This window comes from Pholcus phalangioides, unplaced genomic scaffold (genome assembly GCF_987345545.1).
Source record: "Pholcus phalangioides strain wild (caught in Gottingen) unplaced genomic scaffold, Ppha-v1.0 ptg000012l_1, whole genome shotgun sequence".
NCBI classification, from domain to species: domain Eukaryota; kingdom Metazoa; phylum Arthropoda; class Arachnida; order Araneae; family Pholcidae; genus Pholcus; species Pholcus phalangioides.
In genome coordinates, this window is record NW_028301605.1 from 5,615,665 (window position 1) to 5,639,493 (window position 23,829).

At 38.9% G+C, this 23,829-nt stretch overlaps 2 protein-coding genes across 2 annotated transcripts in view; both read right to left on the reverse strand.

Moving 5' to 3' along the window:
• Positions 1-2,150: 2,150 nt before the first annotated feature.
• CycJ (Cyclin J) lies at positions 2,151-12,280 on the reverse strand. Its single transcript, XM_089240113.1, has 5 exons — positions 12,201-12,280; positions 9,033-9,329; positions 6,323-6,598; positions 4,618-4,777; positions 2,151-3,861 (listed from the first exon to the last, which is right to left on the reverse strand). Exons 2-5 carry the CDS (start codon positions 9,310-9,312, stop codon positions 3,702-3,704), a joined length of 876 nt encoding a protein of 291 aa, XP_089096239.1. The 5' UTR covers positions 9,313-9,329; positions 12,201-12,280; the 3' UTR covers positions 2,151-3,701.
• A 7,732-nt stretch (positions 12,281-20,012) lies between these two features.
• The window catches only part of LOC149079218 (phospholipid-transporting ATPase ID-like), a 67,311-nt gene continuing 63,494 nt past the window's right edge, over positions 20,013-23,829 (reverse strand). The window contains exon 23 of the mRNA XM_089240114.1: positions 20,013-20,877. Within this exon, the coding sequence (XP_089096240.1) occupies positions 20,359-20,877 (519 nt within the window). The 3' untranslated portion in view covers positions 20,013-20,358. The remainder of the gene's footprint in view (positions 20,878-23,829) is intronic.

The following is a 23,829-nucleotide window of genomic DNA, read 5'->3' on the forward strand; positions in this document are numbered from 1 at the left end:
CCAACTCCGGTCATATATTGCCATATAGCAATTTTGGTATTTATCGGTGGTCACCAAAGGCTCTGTCGGTAAAGAACTTGTTTCTGATGTTCTTTGCCCGAATTTGAACCCGTGAGCCTTGTGGGTTTCCATAGTGGAAGACAAGCATCTTGCATACCACTGCACCACTCGGGCAACTAAGAAATTTGGCTCTGGAGCCTAACTTTTTTTCAGATTTGTCCAACCCTGCAATAAATGCATCCGACTATTGCTTTTCTTTTGCCCATGTTAAAAGCCAGTTACAACTGTATTGCTGCAGCTATATGGGATCCCGGAAGCACGAGAAGGTACCAAACAAAAATGGAACCTTGCAAGCAGGGGCGTAGCCAGAAATTTCGTTCGGGGGGGGGGGGGAACCAAATTGACAGAACAATGGATTTGGCCACCTTTTCCCCTTCTTTCGGTCATTTTCTCACATTTCGGGGGGGGGGGGCACATAAATAAAAAAAAAGCCATTCTGAAAATGCCAGGGGTTCCATGGTGGGTTCCCTCACCATGGCACCCCACTTCCTGAAGAAAAGCCCCTAGTCGGGGATTTCGAGCAGGTCCTCCTTTAGTGAATTTACAGCATGAAAAACGAAAAATTATAGTAATTGTCCCAGGGCTGGAGCACTGTCAGCCACATCCTTGTCGGGGGGGGGGGGCATGTCCCTGACATTATAACTCATCTAAAATTCACATAATTATAATTTTACATTGCGGATCCAGTTCTATGAGGAACAGAAGGTAGCGTTTCGGAGGTTCATTGCAATTCTACATAATCCAGAATTGATTCATCAACTTCCAACAACGAATAAACAATTTTTAGACAGTGGAATTCTATAGCTGCTGGGAGACGAGATCAGCCTGACTCTCAAAAAGTTCTCATATCTCCCAAAATTTTGACCGCAATTGAAAATAAAATCCCCACTTTTGAAGGGGGAAACTATTATTATAGAAAAAAATTCCCCAGAAGAATTCTGTTACCCACATTCCCTCCCAAAATGACGTTGCATGCTGAAATTAAATTGTCACCACATGCCAAATCAAGAAGAAATGTTTCATTTCAGTGGGAAAAAGACAAACAGCCAGCATAAGTTCAGTCTATCCACAATGAAATCTGAGATTGCCGGCACATTGGTAACCATACATCCCATTTAGTTCATGAGGCTTGGTATTTGGCGCAAAGGCAATTTTCTGATTTTGAAAGTAGTACAAAGCTTGACAAATCGAAAAAGAAAAAATTTTAACGGCCAAGAATGACTTTAATCTCAAGAAAAATGGTCCTAAATAATATTTCGACTTTTCAGAGGGACTTGATATAATTTTCTTATATTAAAAGAGAGATCGTATCATGAAATCAGGAAATTTTTTAACATTCGTTGACCCGAACCAGCATTTTAAGCTGTCATGAAATGAAAAAATTTTGTCATTCACTGACTCCAATTTAGAAATCACATACAGAAAATGTTTAGACGTGAATACAGATTTTCTAGTTGCTATAGTAACCTGAAATTTGTCAAGTCCTGGTGTTGTTCATTACAACACTAGGGCTTGACAAATTTCAGGTGATTTCCAAAGAGACTTTTTTTAGACAGCCTCGTAGAGAGTAGTCTAAGGGCTGTCAGGAATGAAAAATCTCTACTTTAAAAAAAAAATCCCTTTTATCCCACCTGTGTACAAAATTCCCTGATTCTCATTCTCCAATGTTGGCAGCTATGGAAAATTCATACAAGTTTGTACATCATTGTCAAAGCCCGAAAGTGGCAGTTGACCCGGCCAATGTCAGAAATTCCATGGAATTTCGGACATTGACCGAAAGTGGGTGGAGATCTCAAAAAATAGATATCAATCCAAGATATTGATGTTTAGATTCCTTTGATCGTTAGGGTTGTCATAGCCAAACGTAATTATTGATTATAATTATCACAAAAAAATATGCCAACTATATAGATGACCCCTGAATCATGCCTTTTATTTGGCCAGGGATTCTCCAGCCACTTCATGAAGTGGCTGGACATTGGCCAGGTGAACTGGCTAATTTCGGGCTTCGGCAGTAACATATACACCCCCATATAACAAAATCATTTCAAGGAAACGCTCACTGCGATTTTCACATCTAACAAACTTTTACTTCAGTTTTTCATAACAAAATAAATAAACCGGTCATTATCAATTATTTCCATACAAAACATCAAAACATTTTTCAATGTGCGCTCGTTATCCCTGAGAAATCCAAAAATAAATATTCTTTACAGATCAATAGCTATCACTTAGGAATGTATTACGATACATAAGGCACTTTGTTAATCAATATAATTAACTAATATATTAATATTTTATAAATAACTTGTTCAATCTCAATAAATTAAAAAATTTAAAAATGCATGTCACACAATATCCTAAACACCATTAGTGGCATTATCGGAAACAAACACACCAAAGGTACACATTACTAGGAAGAAACATTTAAATCTGAAAAATCATGCAAGAAAACAAATGTGTCAAAGCAAACTCATTCGGCTTCACACAAACAAACATTCATTGCACTGTCCCGCACAATAAATAAAATAAAATGTAAATAATTTAACCAGTTTTCGGAACGAAGGAAATTTCAAGAATCGAGACAAGCAAGAACATGCATACATCAGAAATATACAGGGCGATTATAATTAAAGTTCTTGTGCTCTGAGTAGTTTTTCCTTAAAAACTTCTTATCCGAATACAGCCAAAGCCAAATTTTTAGGATATGCCAATGAGACCATGGGGGAGATATTTATGAAATAAAAAAATAGTTCAATTTTCAAACACCAGGAGGAAAGTAGGGCTTTTTTTAAATTTTCCTTTTCCCCATAGACCATATAACATACATACCAAGTTTCAATGGAATATGCAAGTTTCAATGGAATATGCCTACCAGAATGGGCACCACATAGGTCATAGTAGCGTCGGTATACTGACAGGTGCTACATTGGCCTGAGCAGTGTCTGTATACTGACAGGTGCTACATTGGTCTGAGCAGTGTCTGTATACTGACAGGTGCTACATTGGTCTGAGCAGTGTCGGTATACTGAAACTACTCAGACCTATGTAGTGCTCGTTCTGGTCGACATATTCCATTGTGAAACTTGGTGTATATATATGTTATATGGACCAAGGGGGGAAATGTAAAATGCAATAAAAAGTGCTACTTTTTCACCTGGTGGTCAAAAAATGAACTATTTTTTTCATAAATATCTCTCCCATGGTCTCATTAAGATATCCTAAAAATTTGGCTGTATTCTTGGATAAGCAGTTAAGAAAAACTACTTAAAGTACGGGAACTTTAATTATAATCACCTTTGATGTATTATCAGGATATGCATTGTGCGATTCTCTGACTGGACAAATGGACAAAACACGAAACGAATCTCTACGATTTTAACAAGCATATGAAAAACGACTGGTACAATATCACATCACAGAAATTTTTTCTCGAAAAAAATCACTTCAAAATGTCACGAAATTCACCAGCTTCTTTGGTAATTAAAACTCTTATAACCAAAAACAAATCCTTTAAAGGAACAGGAATATTTCAGAGATATTGCAAGAAATGGAAAAGACTCAAAATATAAAAAAAACAACTTTTTTTAAAAGCGCTAGCTTAACAAGGGGGGGGGGAAGGGGATATTGATTTTAGCATATCAGCCATTGATCTGCAACCTCCGCTGTTTAGCAGGCGGTGAACAGTCTCTTTCATCCCCTTGATGATCACTGCTGCTTGCTCCGTCATCAAGTTTATTTATCTTTGGGTCACACAACTGGGTCTGCTCATGTTTTGAGACAGCTTCGTAGGCATAATTCCTAAAATAACAAGAAAAGACTAGCATACACGCAATGACAAAAATAAACAACAATCCTTTTTCCACTGTCCATTAGCAAGATTCAAGTGATTCTCACAACATACTTTGATTATTCGATACTATTGTAAAAGGGTGGGTCAAATGAAAATGGAACAATTATGATTAAATTTGTACGAGTGTGTGGCAAAACTTTGTGTAGAGGTAGATGGAGTTGGAGGATAGGAAGGCAAACCTGACTGCGGAATGGGATTTTCTCAGGTAGTCACATGGAATCACTTGATATGTTCTAGTGGTTGGCTGACAGTATCATCCAACAGACAATTGGTTGTTTTTTCGTGGCAGAAGGATTATGAAGGAGCAAAATACATCGATGAACAAAGATGGCGTACAGTGAACATGCACTGTCATTGAATCATGTGCAATGTGCAAGACTGGCAAAAGCATTTGCACTCACTTTTCTGCAATGGAGTTTCTTTGTAATGATGACGTGAATGGAGCCAAAATGCACTCTCTTACCTTCTTGCTTTCTTTCTTTTAAACTGAGTATAACAACTGTTCTGTTTTCATTTGATTCACCCTTATACAAGACAAGCACCCTGAAAACTGTTTTTGGGACACCAGCACAATATTTCCGGTACTTTTTTTCCATTAGACACTGCAAAACATATAGCAGCTCCTGTTAACTCTAATTATGACTCTTACATACCATTTTAACTTTAATTAATTTCCTACATGTACGTTATTGAACCAAACTTACTGCAGCATTAGCTCCACACAACTTTTGATATCTGAATACTTGCATTGAGTCACGTTCTCGAGACAATATGGCCAGACTGGTGTCAAGTCCAAGAAATTCCTCGAAACAGCTACACAAGATGCGGCAACCACAGAGGGGCGGAAAAACCTGAACTGGCAATCTAAAAATTCATAAAGAAGTTGTTTCAGACCATAAAAGATGAGTTTTCAAATTTTTGTTCCAAACTTCCAGTTAGATTCAAAAAACTGTGAAGTCAGGCACAAATATTATCCTTAGGGTATTATTTGACAGTTCTGTCCTAAGTCATTGGCCCAGTCAGGCACGTCCCCGGGCCTTAAAAATTTTTAACCAGGTCTCATTTTCATATGTTAACTGGTTGGCAGTCATTTCTATCCAGGTAGGGGAGGGCTAGGAAGAACCACTTTTCCCAAGGACTATGATGCTCTTAAGATGACCCTGTTCTTTGGCGATAGTGAAACTCTTACACAAACAAAGAAAAATATTGCTTTAGGATTTATCACTATAAACGGAATACAGTGGATTCCCCCTTATATCATTTTTCAAGAAAACCATTGTAAGTGAGAAAACACTTTGAAGGTGAATTTGGCTTTTCTCAACCTATGGTGCAGACAGACTTGATAATTTAATTCTAACTGAATGAAAATAATTCAATTCTTATTAGCATTAATAAAATCCATATGGGTTTGAATAAAAATTATACATTCATACTAAGGTTCACCATATCTCATCAAAAAAAAAGTGGGAAATTGTGATCTTAAATATGTGATATAACTAATTGTAACAAAAAAAAATTCCAATTCACAATGTATTTAATAATTACTGTTAAAATTGTGAAGAGTGGGGGGAAATAAATGGTTGATACAAATTGCAGTAACCAGAAAAAAATTGTATGATTCTTTTTGAAACACCCTGTACACATATGCGCCATTCGCCGTTGCTAACTGAAGCTGAACATTCGCTGTTGACAACTTTCAAAATTATTTTAACTGAGCTTTGTACCCATGGCTTTCTGCGATGCGTAGATACAATGTTTCTAGAAACACTAGAAAGAGTTACGATAAGGTCCCAGCAATACACTTTTCCACGCAGACTTACGAAATCCTTGTTCCTCCTCGGCAGCATCAGTAGTTTTTTGTGCAATACATAGCGATATTTTATGGATTATCAATATTTACGATATTATCGGAATTTTCTTTTTTTCCAAGGGAAATTTTTTTTTCATTTTTTTTATATATTTCTTTGTGATAAGACAATCGTGACGATTTTCCAGGTTGTCTGAAATTTTCAGGTTTTAGAACAAAAATGGGCTATTTTCCCTGATTTCCCTGACGTTTTTTTAGTGAAAAAATTTTCCCAGATTTTTCCCTGACCCATACAAACCCTGTAAATTTTAAAATCTCGCCAAATGTTTATTTTAAAACTTATCATTGCGTTATTTCTTTTTTATACAGTCACAGCTTCACGGAGATAGATGTAATCCTCATTGCATGGGGCAACTATATTGAGTACAGATATAACATTATTGAAAATCATGTCTGAATAAGAACTATGCATAAAAAATATTTCAATGGCCATAAAAACATTGAAATAGCTAGATGTTTGGTAAAGACTTCTCATCAAACACAATGAACAGGCCCTTCATAGATTAACTGGATAGATTTGGAGAGCGAGAATCAACACTCACCTCTCAAGAGCAACTCCATGAGGTAATCTATGTATTTCTGAGCGAATCTCTTGAGTACACGCACATTTGAAGTAGCATCCAAGTCAGTCATTCGAATGACATACAGCGAGTAGTAATCGATATAGGTGGCAGGAGTGGGTAACAGAAGATCCCAACTGAAAAATTCCATAATGGACGCTTCAATCTCGATGATCTCCTTTGGCTGATAGCTGTTACCGAGGATCATGTTGAAGTGACTGATCTTTGGAATCAACTCTGTTTGCTCATCGACTTTCACTTTAAAAAGATAAATATCCATACTGCTCAATCTCATACATAAAACTTATGCATACAGTTGAACAATGATATATAAAATGAATCTGATCCAACATTTTTTTGTTTTTCGACATTCCAACAAAAGAGATTTGTACTCAACTCAATCCTGATTTTACGATTTTTCTTACTTTAGTGAAGAAAAATTTTGGTCCCATTTGCGTGGTTGAATCACAGTGAGACTAATTCATTTGAGTGGCAATTAACATTTTTGTAAAAATACTGTATTTCTTTAATTAGTTTTCATTACGTTCACACATTTAAAATTTTCAGATAACACGAATGGAGTGTGAATGCACAATCTATATAAAATAACATGTCTTGACTGGTTCACTAATTCATCATTGCCGAGCTGAAACCGCCGAAGCTATAAATATGAAATTTAATCAACATTTTTACTTTGTAATGTAGAGATTAACAAAGAAGGGATTTTTTAGCATTCAACCTCTTTGAAAGGGGGTTCAAAGATTATATGGAGCAATCACCGCCAAAATCACTGAAGTTATAAATATGAAATTTAATCAATTGTTTTATTTTATGTGAACTTCACATCATAAAATAAAACAACTGATTAAAGTTGGGTTGGGTTTCTTTCGGAAGAAACCTATTTTTTCCTTGACAGTGGAAGAAACGAAAGAAACCAGAAGAAAATAAGAATGTGCACTAATTATTGTTTAATTACATTACATATAATTAATTACATATAATTATGATTATAAATATAATTTATATAATTACATATAATTAATGCTTATTATTTTACCTCATTGGTTGTGAAAATAATAAGAAATACATTTTAAAAACAATATTTTTTAACATTTAATTATATCTTACCAGGATGTGCAATATATAATTTTTCAATAAAGCATTAAAACAAATTATTTAAATTACCACACAAAATGTTAATCTGAATATAAAAAATATTATACATCTTAAAGTTTAATAAGTGTAATACATGTTTGTGCAAAATAATTGTATTGCACAACAATTTTATGGTAAAAATGTGTAACTTGAATAAAACTTGGAAAAGCTGATCATCGGCTTTATACATGACTAGCTATATTACCCGGAGCTGCCCGGATTTTCTTCAATGAAGCTTTTTGGATCATGCGATATCTCCCTCTTTCTTTCTTTGAGGGACATATAGACTGTGTCCAAGTTAACCAATATGGCGACTTCCTGCGGGACTCACGAAATAAATAAATCTAGATTAAAGAAACATAGAAATGAATAGTTTTTTTTTTTCTTTTTTTAAGGGGCGCTAGGTATTTCGAATTCCCCTCCCCCCTTGAACTTCAAGTTATCCATCTGCCTGTTCCAGCTTCCAAAAATGCTTAGTTAAAGCTGTGGAATTTTTTCGATGTACTTTTTACGGGCCCATAATTAATTTTAAAATATCCTAACCCACAAGAATTTATGCAGTTGAATATCAAAAGACAATACGGAGACATTAATTTTCATACTTGAGAAGATATAAATAAAAGTTTAAATCAATTGCAATCACTTATGTGATTAATTATTGAAGGAAAACTAGTTTCTCTTCTGCTCAGAAGAAACCTATGTAATGTGGAGACTCATTAAGGAATTTTTCAAAATTCAATCCCTAAGGGACTCGTGAGGCATTCAAATATTATATGGGGGAACATTTTTGAGAACAGTTTTTTTTAACTGCTGCTAAAAAAAAAAATCCTTAAATTCTGGAAATTTTTTTTATTGTCATCAGACTCAAATCATACAGGGAACATTTTATGCGCCAATACTTTTGCAAGTTATTTAATACAGGGCTTGAAAAATCCTAGACACCAGGTCACCATAGTGACAAAAGAATTGGCGCTAAAGCCTCATTTTTTATGCAGCCTACTATAACTGAATTGTGTCTAAGTTTGAATTCCAGTTTGAAGACACCACAAAAAAAATCAAAAATCATGTCTGCTTGTTTGCTCGCATGGAAAGGGGGTCCCCTTAGTCAAATATATTATTTTGAGCTGATTTTGTCGGGGGGTGGGGAATTCTTGATACCTATAAAATTTTACTGGTGTCAAAATTTTTTTTTTCATCAAGCCTTAATTTAATGCGAAATTATAAACATAAAATTGTAAAGGAAACATTTTCTGAATATTATGCCCAGGTGAGCTCTGAAAGAAAAGTCATTTGGTCTCTACTTGGACTTGAACTCAGGCCCTCTTGCAAACCAGGTAAGCATGATTTCATCTACATCACTGGAGACAAGTGTCTATTAGCTAATGAAAGGTTTTACTGTTATAATTATTGTGTACAGATAATTCCAGAGGTTATCATGGATTGGTTTAAGAGGTTAACAAGCATGGATATATTTTTCAACCGATTATTTCTACATGATTATTAGAGAATTATAAATAAAAGTAACCATTTTTTTTACCAGCAACTATTATACATCCAACAGCTATCAAACACATGTGCTCTTTTTCAATCGAGTAGTCATCCATGAACATGTCGAGATAATAGATGGCCAAATGCTTCACGGCCCTGCAAAAGCCCATCTGGTCGCAAATCATGGCCATGTACTCCACCAAATATGGACGTTCTGACAAATCCGTGGAAAGTTTCTGATACTTCTTCATCTTTTTCTCTCTGCTGAGTAAATGCTTGTGCACATCCACTGCATATCTTCCCAGGATCCAGCTAACATCACGCTTCATAGCAGATCAAATCACACCTTTGAAAAGTAAATGTTAGAAAGCACATATTAGTACACAGCCATAACAAAACTGATTTGAAAAACAAATGAACTCAATGGAATCACATAGCAAGATTTTATCAATAACTTAGTTGTTCAGATTAAATAGCTCAGAAAATGTAATATAATTTCAGTGCCTCGAGGAAATTATTTTCTAGTCTTTGCAAAAAATCATTGTTTTTCTCCGATGTTTGAATAACAAAACATTGAGGGGCTCTGGACACAAACCAACTTCATATCTCAGGGAGATATTGCAAATAGCAGATCATATGCAGTATTCTCACCAGAGGCTAACCAGTAAGGGTAAATAACCTGTTCATCAATCCCACAGCTGGGATTTCATTCAACTTAATTGATGAATCATAATGTGGTGTACAGCAGGGCTGAATGAATCCCAGGCACCAGGTGGAGCAGGGTGTTTGGATGCAGCTCATTGGACACAGGACACTTGGAGTTGTGCCATTTGGATACTGGAAAATCGGTAGGATCATTACAATTGATCAATTTACAATCAATCATTGGCAATTTATTAAAATTTAAAATATGCATATATTTATGAATTTCTACAAAGTCAGGTAGTCAGCACAGAATTCAGCTCATAAGCGTCGATGAGCTGCTTCTACATAAGTATTTGTGCATACATAGTGCACTGCGCTTATAACAAGACCAAATTGCAAGCTCAAACAATGGTTGACTGTCGCAGTTGTTTCGACACAATCTTCCACTAATTGTATTCAAAGTAATTTAATGCTGGTATCAAACTTCCATCAATAGCTGGACCATTGACATTTTCATCTTCATTCACCTCTCATAAAATGTTGAGTGCATCCTTGATAGTGACCATGGGTACAAAAGCCAAACCAGAAATTCTACGAGCCTGTACAGCAGTCAGAATCAGCGTTGAATCGATGAGTAAGATATTCAGAAGTGAGATGCTGCTTTATATTTTTTACTAAATGGTTACTAGTTTGGATGCTAGTTTTTGAGAAAGATTATAGACCCTCCCCTCTTTCGTGTTGGCAGATACGCTGATATATATTAGAGCCTTGAAAATATGAGCCAGAAAGTTATTATCCAGAGTTTCTGGATAATTCGAGGAACAGAAAAATTTTAGAATTCCTGTCTTGAAACCCTCTTTTCTTGGTTTCTCCCCCTCCAAGAACTCAACTTTATATTCCTGTAGTAATATGTAGTATTTTAATAAGTGATCCTTCTAACCCAATGCAGTCTTGCAGATCAGGGGCAGATCTGGAGGTCACTGTTGAGAGGGGCGATTTTTCCATGTTGTAGATAGGGTGACTATACGTTCGATATAGTCACGTATTTTCCAGGAAAGTCATGGTTTCCTGTCTTGACTTTTTTTGAAAAAAAATTCAATTTTTCCTGTTTTTTTAGTTGAAATTTTCTTGAATTTGTTATTTAATCAAAAACATTGATACAAGTAATTTTCAACTGATTTATTGAATTTGTCATATCCACATTTTGCTTGGGGGTCCTCCCTGATCTACACCTGTTGCAGACCGATAACTTATGGGGGGAAGAATGAATATGTGGTTCAACCTTTTTTAGTTTCAAAATACACAAAAAACCTTCCTACAAAAAAAAAAATTGACAATATAAACCAGAAGTCCTGATAAACAATTTTTTTCCCATGTTATAATACTGGTCTGTTCCATACATAGCAAAAGCGATAACAATACCCAATAATTAACACATTATCCATAATTCTAATAAGCAGCATCTACAGTAGATTCATTTTAAAAAAAACTACGTCAGCATAGACGACAATAAAATATAACATGGGTAAAAAATATGGCCATTGCCGGATATAGTTTATGTAGTTATAAACGATTGACAAGCAAAGAAGAGCGTGAATAGGAGCAGATTTGTCTGGCATCGCTTTTTTTTTTGTCTCACGAACTCATTGTAACCCTATGGGTGTGCTTTAATGAAAGGGAGGAGAGAATCTTCTTGACAACAAAAAGTTCTTATCGTGGTTTTTTGTGGGGGGGGGGGGGGCTATTCCTTTGCATTATTGAATAAGTTTTGGAATTGATTTACCGAACCTTTCACTTTTCCGAACACCTTTTGGTTCTGATGTGTTCGGATAATCGAGGTTCTACTGTAGTGGTTTCTTGGCCACTTATTTCTCAAATTTATCGCCCTGGGCTATAGCCTGCCAAGCCCTCCCCCCCCCCAAAGTACAAAAATGGCAATGAAATATAAATGCCCCTCACTATAAAACGCCTGTTTACAGTGAATTTATATAACTTTTTACAAGGTTCATAAAGGTCCTTGGGCTGGAGCTTCCCCTATCAGCTATCCCCACCGTATGAAGAGGGTCATACCATCGAGCATTACCAACACCACCTAAAGCAGGCCTCCCCGCAAAGCTCGTGACGTCACTGTAGGTGGTCATCTCACCTAGTCACTGGATATAACAGGCCAACGTATGTGCCATCTTACCCATTTTTTGTGGTATATCCAGGGCCATAGCCAGCCATTTCTGTGCAAGAATTTTTTGAATTTAGGCCCCCCCTTCCAAGTGGGCTCTGTGCGAGTGCACCTGACTAGTTATGGCCCTGGCTGTAAGCGAGATGACCTTCAATGACGTCACACACATCGCGCGAAGGCCTTCCGCTATAGCTGGTGTTGGCATTACACAGTTCACCTGACTGAAAAAAACCGAGGTGGGCAAGTAAAATGTTATTTGGTTGATTTGATTCAAAACCTCGTTCATATATATACAAAAAAAATTATAATAATTAGTTTATAAATTAAATTATATGCATATATATTTCCAATTTATCATTTATTTATTTAATGAATTTTTCTTGAGAGAGCACTCACTTAATAAGCTGCTACATACACGAACATTACGCTTCTACAAGTAGCAGCATGCGAATTTGAACGAGCTCTCAAGTCCAGACGACTGTGACCGTTCCGAAATTGAGAAATCAGATGGAGCCCATATGTAATGACCATATCTCCTGTAATTTTTTATCATTCTCGTATTTTCGGAATTTTTTGATGTTCCGACTGCACGATATAAACATCTTGACCATATATACAGAAATTGATTTGAAATACGGGATTCACAGTAGTTAAATGGATGAAAAGTTGCCAGCTATCACTGAGATATTGATAATGGCGGGAAATTAAGTGCTTGAATAAACTGACCATACTTCCTCGGGCAAAATACTGGGAAATCTAGGATCTTAAACAAATCCGTCTTTAGAGCATCGCGGGCCACCCATGCCAAGTGAGTTTCCTGAAAACTTGCTCGGCTAAAAATGCTTGCCTAAAAAATTAAATGCTTACTCTAGAAAATTTCGAATCTCATCTCATTCTTGTGAGAACCCTTCTTCTCTTGAGGCCGCTCTATGCTGATCCGGGCGAAAAAAATTGCCTGCTAAGGATACGCACATACTGGGACGAAGAGGTACGAGACATAGGCGGAGAGATAGACTTTTAAGTCTGGGGGGGGGGGCACGATGATGATGATGATGATGTCAATTCATATATACATATATACATTACATCAGTCGACCTCACCTTTGACGCGCCCCCCAGCGTGAAGAAAATGACGATAGGGCTCTGAAGGGTAAAAATGTGATGATGATCCCTCTTGATCAGTGTTTCCCAAAGTGGGTGATATCAACCCCCGGTGGGCGATGGAATGGTCCAAGGGGGTGATAGAACCAACTGATTTAATAGGATCCTATGGGTTTATTTGAGTTGGGGGGCGATGAGAGGAAAATAATTCTGATGAAGGGGGCGATGGAACAAATAGTTTTGGAGACTATGCTCTAGAAGCTCTTATTTTTTTCCCAGAGAGAGAGAAAAGAAGAAAAGAGGCTAATCAGCAGACAGAGGTTAGAGGCGAAAACGAACTTTTTTGTTCGAATCGCGCACTTCGTAGAGTGGCCTCTTTCTCCTTTTTGTCTCGCTCCTCGAGTATTTGAAGTGTATAACAAAATAATACAATTGTTTTCGTCACTAATTCTCCATCCTCGTACCTTCGGGGACTCAAGGCAGACAGGGAGAAGACCAGACAACTTTTAAGATGACGTCACGCTAGCCGGCTGACGAGAACAAGCGACGCAGTGTATTCCAAACTTTCCATTTAAGTATCACATTTCTCTGACGTTTTTCAACAAAATCGATATTTATATGATTCATTTGAGGAGGAAATCCATTCCTTTTTACTTAATAACGCCGATACTTTCTGAAAAATATTTCAGGATAACGTATGTGAATATACCAAAATAGTCAACAAAGTCCTAAAAAGAAAAGATTTGAGTTTCTTTTTCTCTAATTAAAAAAAAATTAGGGTAGGCTGTGTCATAGGCACGGCCGCAAGTGTTGACGCTAACACGTTCTTTGTGCCTTGAATCACGTGATAGGTATTGGCAAAATGAAGTTATGTAGTACCCACGGCTTTGTTTTTGGAATAGCTAACAAACTATACCAATGTCGTCTATTTTCGTTGTGAACTGTTCAGGATATAGCGGAAAACCATTTGTTACGAATTAGAGCAGTGGTCCTGGTGCCAAGACGGAAAGATACATTGAAACCGGAGTGGGTGCACCTTTGCCAGGTGCATCTGACGATGCCATTGCTTTTGACGTACGTTGCGTAATTTTTTAGATATGGCGAAAATTAAATTGTTATGAATCGGGGCAGCGGGCCTGGTACCTAGACGGGAAAATATATTGAAACTGGGGTGGTATCGTTTAATGTACCTTTACAATGTGTATCTGACGATAACATTGCTTTTGATTTGTGTTGCGCACTCCCTTAGCCATAAGCTACTAAAGAATTTCGCCATGAAACTTTTTGCAAATGCCACCACGTGAACCTACTTTATTACGAGCACAAGCACCACGTGAACTACTTTATCTGTTGAGATCATAACAGAATGACCATCAGAACCATATACAGTGCTATTTGTCACGAGATTTATATATCATTAGAAACTATTATCTGTCACGAGATGTGCGTAGCTGAAAGACCACGCGAATCTACTCTATCTCTAGCGAGGTGTGTATAACAAAAAGGACCTCGTGAAACCACTCTATGGGATGTGTGTAGCTCAAGGAGTACTCTGTCACGGGATGTGCTTAGCGGAAGGATCACGTGAACCTACTGTATCTGTCACGAAATGTGCGTTGCTGAGAACTTGCTATATCTCACGAAGTGTGCATAGCAGAATGACCACGTGAACCTACTATGTCACAAGATGTGCTTAGCCGAAAGACCACGTGAACCTACTCTATTATGTCTTGGCATAGGCGTAGCAGAAAGGCCACGTGAACCTACTCTGTCTTCCACGAGATGTCTGCAGTTGAAGGGCCACATGAACCCATTCTATATTTCACGAGATGTGCATAGCAGAAGAAACACGTGAACCTACTTCATCTATCTTAAGGTTTTCATAGCACAAGGACCATGAGAACCTACTCTGTGTTTCACGGGATTTTTGTGGCTGAAGGACCATGGGCCGTCTTAAGAGAATCACCCCACCTGGCAAAGTTTACGTGTTTACTCTCGAAAAATTCAAACCCAGATCTCATTTTTTGAGATCCCACCCTCCTTTGAGGCGCCGCCCTCCCCCCGGCCATGCCCGTGTGTGCCCATGCATTACGACGGCACTGAAAGGACTACATCAACATACTCTGTCATGAGATGTTGCAGCTGAAGAACCACGTGAATTTACTCCATCTCTAACGAGGTGTGAATAGCAGAAAGACCACGTGAACCTATTCCATAGGATTTCTGTCACGAGATGTGCATATAAACCATGGGCCATCTTAAGAGCATCAGGGGCCGTTACGAGGTGCCTGTAGGTGAAGCCACTCTATGTTATGAGATGTGCGTAGCTGAAAGACCACGTAAACCTACTCTGTCACGAGTTGTATATAGCAAAAAAGGGCCACATGAACCTACTTTATCTGACAAGTGACTGATTCAACATTGCCGAGCCGAAACCACTGAAGCTAAAAATATGAAATTTGCTCAAGTTTCATTATAATTGTTGTAAAAACTCTCCAAGTGGTTTTTCTAAATTCGGTCCCTGGGGGGGGGGGGGGTCATAAGGGAAGGTGGGGGTGTTTAAAGGTTATATAGGGCAATCATCGCTAAGCTCAAACCACTGAAGCTGTAAATATGAAATTTGGTCAGTATTATATTTGTATGTGAAGCCTCACTAAGACCGGATATTTGAAAATTCAACCACCACCAAGGGTGTCATGAAGGTGTTCATATGTTATATGGGGGAAATCATCGCCGAACAATTTTTTGATTACCAAATCCACGCGAGTAATGAATCGGGTAACAGCTACTTAAATAGTACATATGTAGAAGAATTCTCCTCGAATAATGTATTTAGGAACGATACTAGTACAGTGGATGCTCCAAAAGTTTTTGCCAGACGTACTGAAACACGCTTTATACATCGACGCTGCATGAAATGCCTCACCATCTCAAAAATGCCAGGTGTGTGAAGCAACCACCACTCCACGTAGTAGCTCTGTATGGCGTTTGCGCACCTATATGATTTGGGATTGTTATGAATTGCGCCCTTCCATGTTGGCGATATTTTTTTTTTGAAACACCCTGCATGATCTACACATATCTGGAAAATAAAAATCAGAGGTAGAAAAAATATTCTTACGAAATATGGAAAAATATATTTATTGATGCATTTCAACTATTTTCCGTCCAACATACAGTTTTTTTTTACGGTGTTTTGTACATGTACACACAATAATTTGGGCTCTTCGTTCTCCACCTAATTGAACTTCTGCATTTCTATAGTAAATCATTTTATAACACTGGTGTGTACAGGTTCAGCATAAAATTCTCTCTTGTTTTTACAGTTTTAATACTGTTATTGACTATTCTAAATTTTACAGAATGCTAGAAATTGGACAGATTTTTTTTTTTTTGAGGCACTATATAATGAAAAAAAATACCTCATTTATATAAATGTTACAGCAAAATTTTATAACATTCTATGAGTATATTTGTGTTCTGTGGATAATCGGCCAATTTTTTGAAACGTGTCTGGAAAATTGAACGACAACCATTCACCGCCATACAATTTATCGCTAGGAAAATTCACCGACAGCAGTTCGACATGAGTGAATAAACGAGTGAATGAATGATCAAGTGAGTGAGTGAATGAATGAACGAGTGGACAAGGGAGTCATCAAATGAGTCAGGTCACTCACTCACAATCTGTCTCGCCATGTTACTTGATCATTCCCGTAGTCGGTCGGTCCCTCCATCTCTAGGTCACTGACTTACTCATTAGGCCACACACTCACTTTGTCATTCATTCACTCATTTTATCATCAATTCACTAGGTCACTCATTTTATCATCAATTCACTAGGTCACTCATTCTATCAGCAACTCACTAGGTTGCTCCCTCTGTCATTCCCTCACTCACCAAACTAAGTCGCTCACTATGACACTCACTCACTAGGTCACTTATTCTATCTCTAAGTAGCTCACTATGTCACTCACTCACTAACTACTGTATCATTTACTTGACTCACTCACTCTGTCACTCACTCACTAACTACTGTATCATTTACTTGACTCACTCACTCACTCAGTCATTCATCGCTCACTTACTGGCTCACTGCCTCGCGTCGAACTGTTGTCGGTGAACTTTCCTAGCGGTGAATTGCATGGCGGATAATTGTCAGTGAATTTTCCGTAAACCTCTTTGAAATGCTTTTTACGATCTTCCGGGATCGATTTCCTCACGGGTAAGTGAATCGTTTTCACCCAGGGTTTCTCACACAGACTCAAGCAACATTTTCGACCTTTATCGTTTTGATTCGCCATCCAGTAGTAGTAAGTTGAGTCCTTCAGTCCCTTGAATGACGTTGAATGTTACAGGTAAGAACATAAATTGATGATAGCAGAGGCAGAACCATCTCTTATGAGCGTCATAAAACCCGAGCTAAGTGTTTTTTTTGTGAGGGGGGGGGGCTATCTAGCTGGAAGTGCCTGCCTATAAACCAGTGTTTGGCTTCCAAAGGTTGAGACCTCACATGCTTACCCTCTAAAATCATTTCATTATAACAAGGCACCTCTTATGCTCTGTAGGGCTCATGCGTTAAGACGGCGATGGCAGCAGTTCGAAACTGCTCCCGTTCAGAACCGATCTAAGGGTGAGGACATAGTGTGTCCGTATTTTCGATTCTGGAAACCCACGTCGTCCCCGATTGGTGTGAAAACCCCGAATTTCAAGCTAAAAAATTTAAATTCATGTTTTCATCCAATCGGAGAGGACGTTGGGTTTCCAGAATCTGAAATACGGACGCACTATGTTCACACCCTTAAGCATTTTACGGCCCGTAGAGAGGAGAAACGAAATTTTCTGCCTTTGTGAAAACTATTTTGCGGCCGTCTATAATTTTCTCATGCACGGCTTTCTACAAGTGGCGGGGGATGACGGTGACGAGATTACAGCCTTGAGCCCCGGAGATCGACCCAACATTTTTTTATACCCCTGGAAATAATGTCTGTGAAATTTTTGCTAAAACTGGGTCCACACCGACTCAAATGGGTTCCTATATGTACGGGATCAACATAACGAGAAATAAATATGGTCACTAATCTTCCAAAAAGTGGAGCCAAGAGTCGAATTTTCGTAAATATTTTGCATGGGTGGGCATTGGAATAGCCTACGGCAAGAATTTCTTCTGGAATTGGGGAGAACTAAACTCTGTGATTTATAGATCACGGGACTCCATCCATAGTCATTTTCTTTCATTTCGGGGGGGGGGGGGTCATTCCTAGATGTCCACTAACGGGTGCAATAACTAAAATTATGAACTGGATATGAACTGGAGATAGAGCCTAGGCCTTCCAGTACGATTTCTTTCTTTGGTCCCTTAAGATTCCTAAGCCCTGGCGGGCTACAGCCTCACTACCAGAAATACGGGGTATTTCAGAAAGGACTTAATAACTTTGAAACAGCGATTCAGAGATAGAGCGAGTGATACGCATGATAGACAAACCGGGAATTTTGAATGCATCGGTTTGCAAAATTAATTACAGTTTTGACTAACAGACGGTGCCACGGTCGTTTTCTTTCACTTCCTTTTGTGGGAATATTCGAAATTCATTTTTTACACAGCAAGAATCCTCAAACGCTGTATCTGATTGAAAAGTTCATCTTTGTCGGGACATTGAAGGAAAGTAGCTTAAAACTCCACTCATTACTTTTTTCCCCCATCTATAGTTACTACTACTACTACTAAACCACACATGTATCTCATCCACATTCCTCTGCGGAACTTCTAACGAATTGGTACATGTTGGAATATACGTGTCCGCGTTGTGAACCTAACGGGAAGCTTGTTTTTGTGTAATGCTTGTTATAGTGCTGCTATCTACCACATATTTTTCGAACTATGAGTGAAGTGTAATGTTTGAACATTTTACCGTTGTAGGCCTGTTGCTTTCTGCGGCGAGATTTTTTAATGGGGAGATCGGCTTGAATTCGCACCTCGAAGTTGGGAACCGCAGAAAACCAACTTCAGCCGACCACCACTGCGGCGACGGTGGGGTTCGAACCCGGGATCTCGCGATTAGAGTCCGTCACATCTAGAGTTACCGGAACTCCTCATTTATGAGGATGTATCTTCATTGTTTTTATATATAGTCATTCTGAGAGCCTTCATACGTTTCCGAAATTTTTCCCTTTTATCCTCACTTCCAGGCTTCTGGAATTTTTTCTTTCTAAAAAAAATTGTTTGTGAAGCAAAAATCTGTTCATCGGTGTGCATTTGTTTGGTCTCCCCTCCCTCCGCAAATATTTACAGTTATTAAATGCGCCTCTGTCTTTGTTGAAAAACGTATGTTGTTCTTTGCTGGAACAGAGGCGCCATCTGTTGTGAAAATGTGTAAGTGAAGTTGCCAAGAGTGTAACCGCATACGTTCTCATTTTTAAGTTTCGAATTCCGGTAACCTTCCGTCAAAGGCGAATAAAAATTATTACAGCAGTTCTGTTTTGATTGGAAAACTTTTTCAAGTGTAGTGGCGTCATCTGTTCTGAACAGAGATAAATAAAGTGCTACTAAGACGGCATCCTCACACATTTTGGGATTTCCGAATCTACCCTACTACATCTTTTCAAATCAAGACGACCGTTTCGAATCCATCATAATGCGATTTGACTCCAATTTGCGAAGGAACACACCACCAACTGTTTCAAAGGATCGTGGCACCATCTATTCTCCAAAGTCTTAACTAACTTCGCAAACCGGCTTGTTTGGAATTTCAAGCCTGACATCAAGCGAACTGCTGGTTTCATCTTTCCTTTTAGCACTACTTCCAAGTTATTTCGAAGTTAGGGAGTCCTTTCTGAAGCACCCTGCTTATATTCGGTTACACACAAGCCAAGGATGTTGATGAATTCAGGAAAAGGCTCCTTTCATAATGAAATTGAACGGAATTTCCTATCCGGTAGGCCACTATCATAGAGTCCTCGGCTCCTTTGTATATGAAACAAATGTATGAGATAATGTTGGGCAGAACATGATTTTTAGCGATATAAAATGTACAGCTAATACGCTATATTTAGTAATTTCTAAAAACATAGATCTAGTATAGATCACTATGGTCTTATATGGTCATAGAAAGATTTGAAAATCTATTGATTTTTATTTTATAAATACAAATTCTCACGATATAAGCCTAAATATCTTAATGATGTATAATTTGTTTCTAGATGGACATTGACAATAAAAATTACTATGTTATGAATATATATTGCACGATAAATTTGTTATCATAACAACCTTCGAAACTATGGTTTCCTTTTTCAATTAAAAAAAAAGAGTCCTGGTGGTCCCTTGGAATATTAATGCACAGTCTTTGGTCCCCATGGAGTAGTCTTTTGATTGAACTTGCTTGTAACAATGATTATTATTATTATACAGTAATACCACGATATCCATAATGCACTTGGAATGAAAACCTGATCACACTTTGATTGTGGGTCTGAAGTTCGCTATGGGCCCTGGTAGCAGAGGCGGCAGAAGATTGTTCCCGAAGGAGGTTCCCGATTTGGTCTTTTTCATGATCTTGCCGCTCATGATCAGGCGTCCGAAGCCTTCTTGATGAGCGAAAGCGTATCCGGATCTCATGGACTTCCTCCTGCTCTGTCGGCGGACGATCGGCATCGGATGCGGGAGCTCCTCGTCTTCATCTCGGGCCCTGGACCTGACCCACCTCTGTTTCAACCGGACCCTGTCCGAAAGGGTCGGGTGTACGTGGACGTAATAGAATCGGACGGCTATGATTGGTACCAGGAGGCTGATCATGGTCAGCAGCACCGTGAACCAGAATCGCGGGCAGCTGAGGGTCATCCGGAAAGCGCCGAGGTACTTGTTGCCTATCCCGTCGCTGTTGACGATGAGCGTCATGGCGAAGTAGAAGCCGACGCTTCCCCATATCACGACGTGGTTGAAGACGGTCCAGTATGCAGTGTCCAGTGCGATCTGCACAATACAAAATAAAATCGTCAGTAGAATGTGATGGATACAAAATACAAGGCAGATCGGCATTTCAGTAAAACTAGGGTGACCAGATCAGGTGCCTGAAATACCGGGACAAATCGTTGTTAAGAACCGGGACATCGATTAATAATAACCAGGATGAAACCGTTATATTTTTAAAACTCTCATTTGGTAGTCATTAGAGTGTAAAATTGCAAGCTGACAATGTATTACGAAAATACTATGATAGATGATGCTATCACACTATTTTTACGGAGGCACAAAAACGCGTAAAACATCAGGATATGGGAGCCATGGATGTCAGATGTCCCGTCCCGTATATACATGATTGAAGGGCATATGCCATTTTTTGGAGAAGGGTGCTACTTAAGTACTCTTAAGCCCCGTTCACATGTACAATAAAACATCCCGGGAAGTTCCCGGTAACGGGGATTTTCGTTACAAACCGTTCACATGACGTTAAGTTTATGCCAGTAATCCCCCTCTTTTTTCCGGAAGTCGTCACTGGTTACGTAGGTTGAACGGAAGTGATTGATTCAAGATGGTTGAAGAAGGAGCTTATAGCAGTTTTCGCGGCGCAAAGGATTATGGGAGAGAAGGTCGGTGTCGACCTCCAATCCACCCCAAGAAAAATGGGCTTTTTTTGATGAGCTTCTCTCCCACCTTTTTCTTCCCTACGAGGGGAAAAAAGTTGTCATGCCGGTAATTACCACCAAAGCGACCCCCAATCTTGCACATGTGAACGGGGCTTTAGGCTGCACTCGTAGTGGAGCGAAGAGGTACGTACGCACTGCAAGAATTGCGTCAAGGAAGAGAAAAAATGGATACGGATGGAGGAAGCGATGTCCGCGCATAGTGAAAGAGGAGGGAATAGAGAAAATGGCCAAAGGGGTTCTGAAATGTAAGGGTGTGATGATGATGATCCTTCCACAGACGAGGGAAAGAAAAAAGGGAGAAACAACCAATCAGCAGATAGCGAAAATTAGCAGATCGAGGTACCAACAAACATGTTGGTGTCACGTGATACCAACATGTTTGTTCATGTTGTACATGTGGTGACACCACATCGTTGAGTGGCCTCTCTTGTTTCCCTTCCTTGTCTTGCTTCTCGAGTATGTGCGGTGTAGAACAAAGCAATACAATTGTTTTCGTCACTAGTATATTGTGCACTTTCGTACCTCGCGGTCCCCCCCCCCCCGCTACTATGTGCACGGCTTTAGTCTCATATAACGTTTATGCTTTTACGAACAGCGGACACTCGGTTTACGAACTTACTAATTCATTCCGGAAGTCTGTTCGTAACCCGAATTGTTCTGAAATCGAATAGTTTTTCTTCCCTCATAGAAATCAATGTAAAATTGATTAATTCATTTCAAGGACTAGGAACTTGCCTTCCTAGGAACTTCCCAGCGTGAACTTTCACAGAAATGCTTTACGCTCAAGTGCATAACGTAAAACCTATTCAAACCATTAAACTGATACTGAAAACACTCAGAAGTGACAATCTCGACCTTACAGCTTATATCCCATATCAGAGCAAAGCCCTCGAAATTTCTGCCTGCAATCTGGCCGCAATTCCTTCAAAACAGTTCATTTTTCATTTCATTCGTTTCTAAACGGGGCTACAATGGGAAAAAAAATACGAGCAGGTTTTATATTCATCCAAACATCAGGCCGTCTTAAGAGCATCATAGGCCCCGGGCCAAGTGATTTTTCTGAGGCCCTACTTGGCGAATTCTCGAAAGTTTGAACCGGTTATAATTTTTGTGAGGCCCCCCGGGCCCTGCCAGGGTGGGCCCACGTGTTAAGACGGCACTGCAACCATCTCCATTCAAACCCCAATATTGCATATGTAAACGGGGATACAATGGTTCACAAAATGGGTTCCGCATCCTTTGGTTATGTAAAATATTAACATGGCAAAAATATGACAGTGAAATAATAAATTCGTAGCATGATATCTACCTTTGCTGAAAGTTAAAATGGAAAAAATATTAAAAATAATTCTATTTCATTGTGCAAGCAAAAACCTGGACAAACCAGCACCTGACTTGCAAACGGTTTCCGGGTTATTAGGCCATGGTCTAGGAGATTTTTTTCCTGACGTTTCGCCCACATCTGTGGCAGGCATCAAAACGTCAGGAAGAAAATCTCCTAGACCATGGCCTAATAACCCGGAAACCGTTTGCAAGCCATTTAACGCCGGCCATGAAAGCCTCAGACAATATTTCAAACGCCCGAAAGGCGGAAAATAGCAAAACAAGCCCAACCTAAGTAAAACCAAAATTCTGTATTGTAGGGAATCTCAAACTTTTGAGTTTCCCTGTTGTACAGTAATGGTTGTCAAGGGAGAAGGAACAGCAAAGTTTTTTGTTTTTTTTTTGCGGTGGGGGCACGATATTTTTTCTTCAAAGGGTCACCTTGGTAGAAACAGAGTATGCAGAAGCACGTGAAAATTTCAGAAGTTCATGGCAGGTGCATGCAAATTCCGAAGCTCGGTGAGATGCGAGAAAATTTGGAGAATTTTGGAAGCTTAGAGGGAAGGCATTCATAAACGCAGGGAAATTATTACAATCGTGTGATCATGGATATGAATTTTCATGTGGCCCTCGAGAGAGTGCAGCAGTCAGGTGAGGATGTACAACTTGTGGCCTAGACGACGGCGATCTGCAATAAACGATCGGTCTTCACGGTAGTGGCATTTGCATGTGACCATAGATAAGGACCTATGACTACTACTACTACTACTACTTAACCGAACATGCACCTCGTACACATTCCTCTACGGAATTTCTAACGAGTCGGCCCATGCCGGAATGTGTGTTCTGAGTGTATGCTTGGTCCTAGTATATTTATGTTGTCGAGTTGAGCTTGTTTCGTGTTCATGCTGCCATCTGCTTCCATTTTCTGAAGTAAAGATGGAAATGCTTGAAT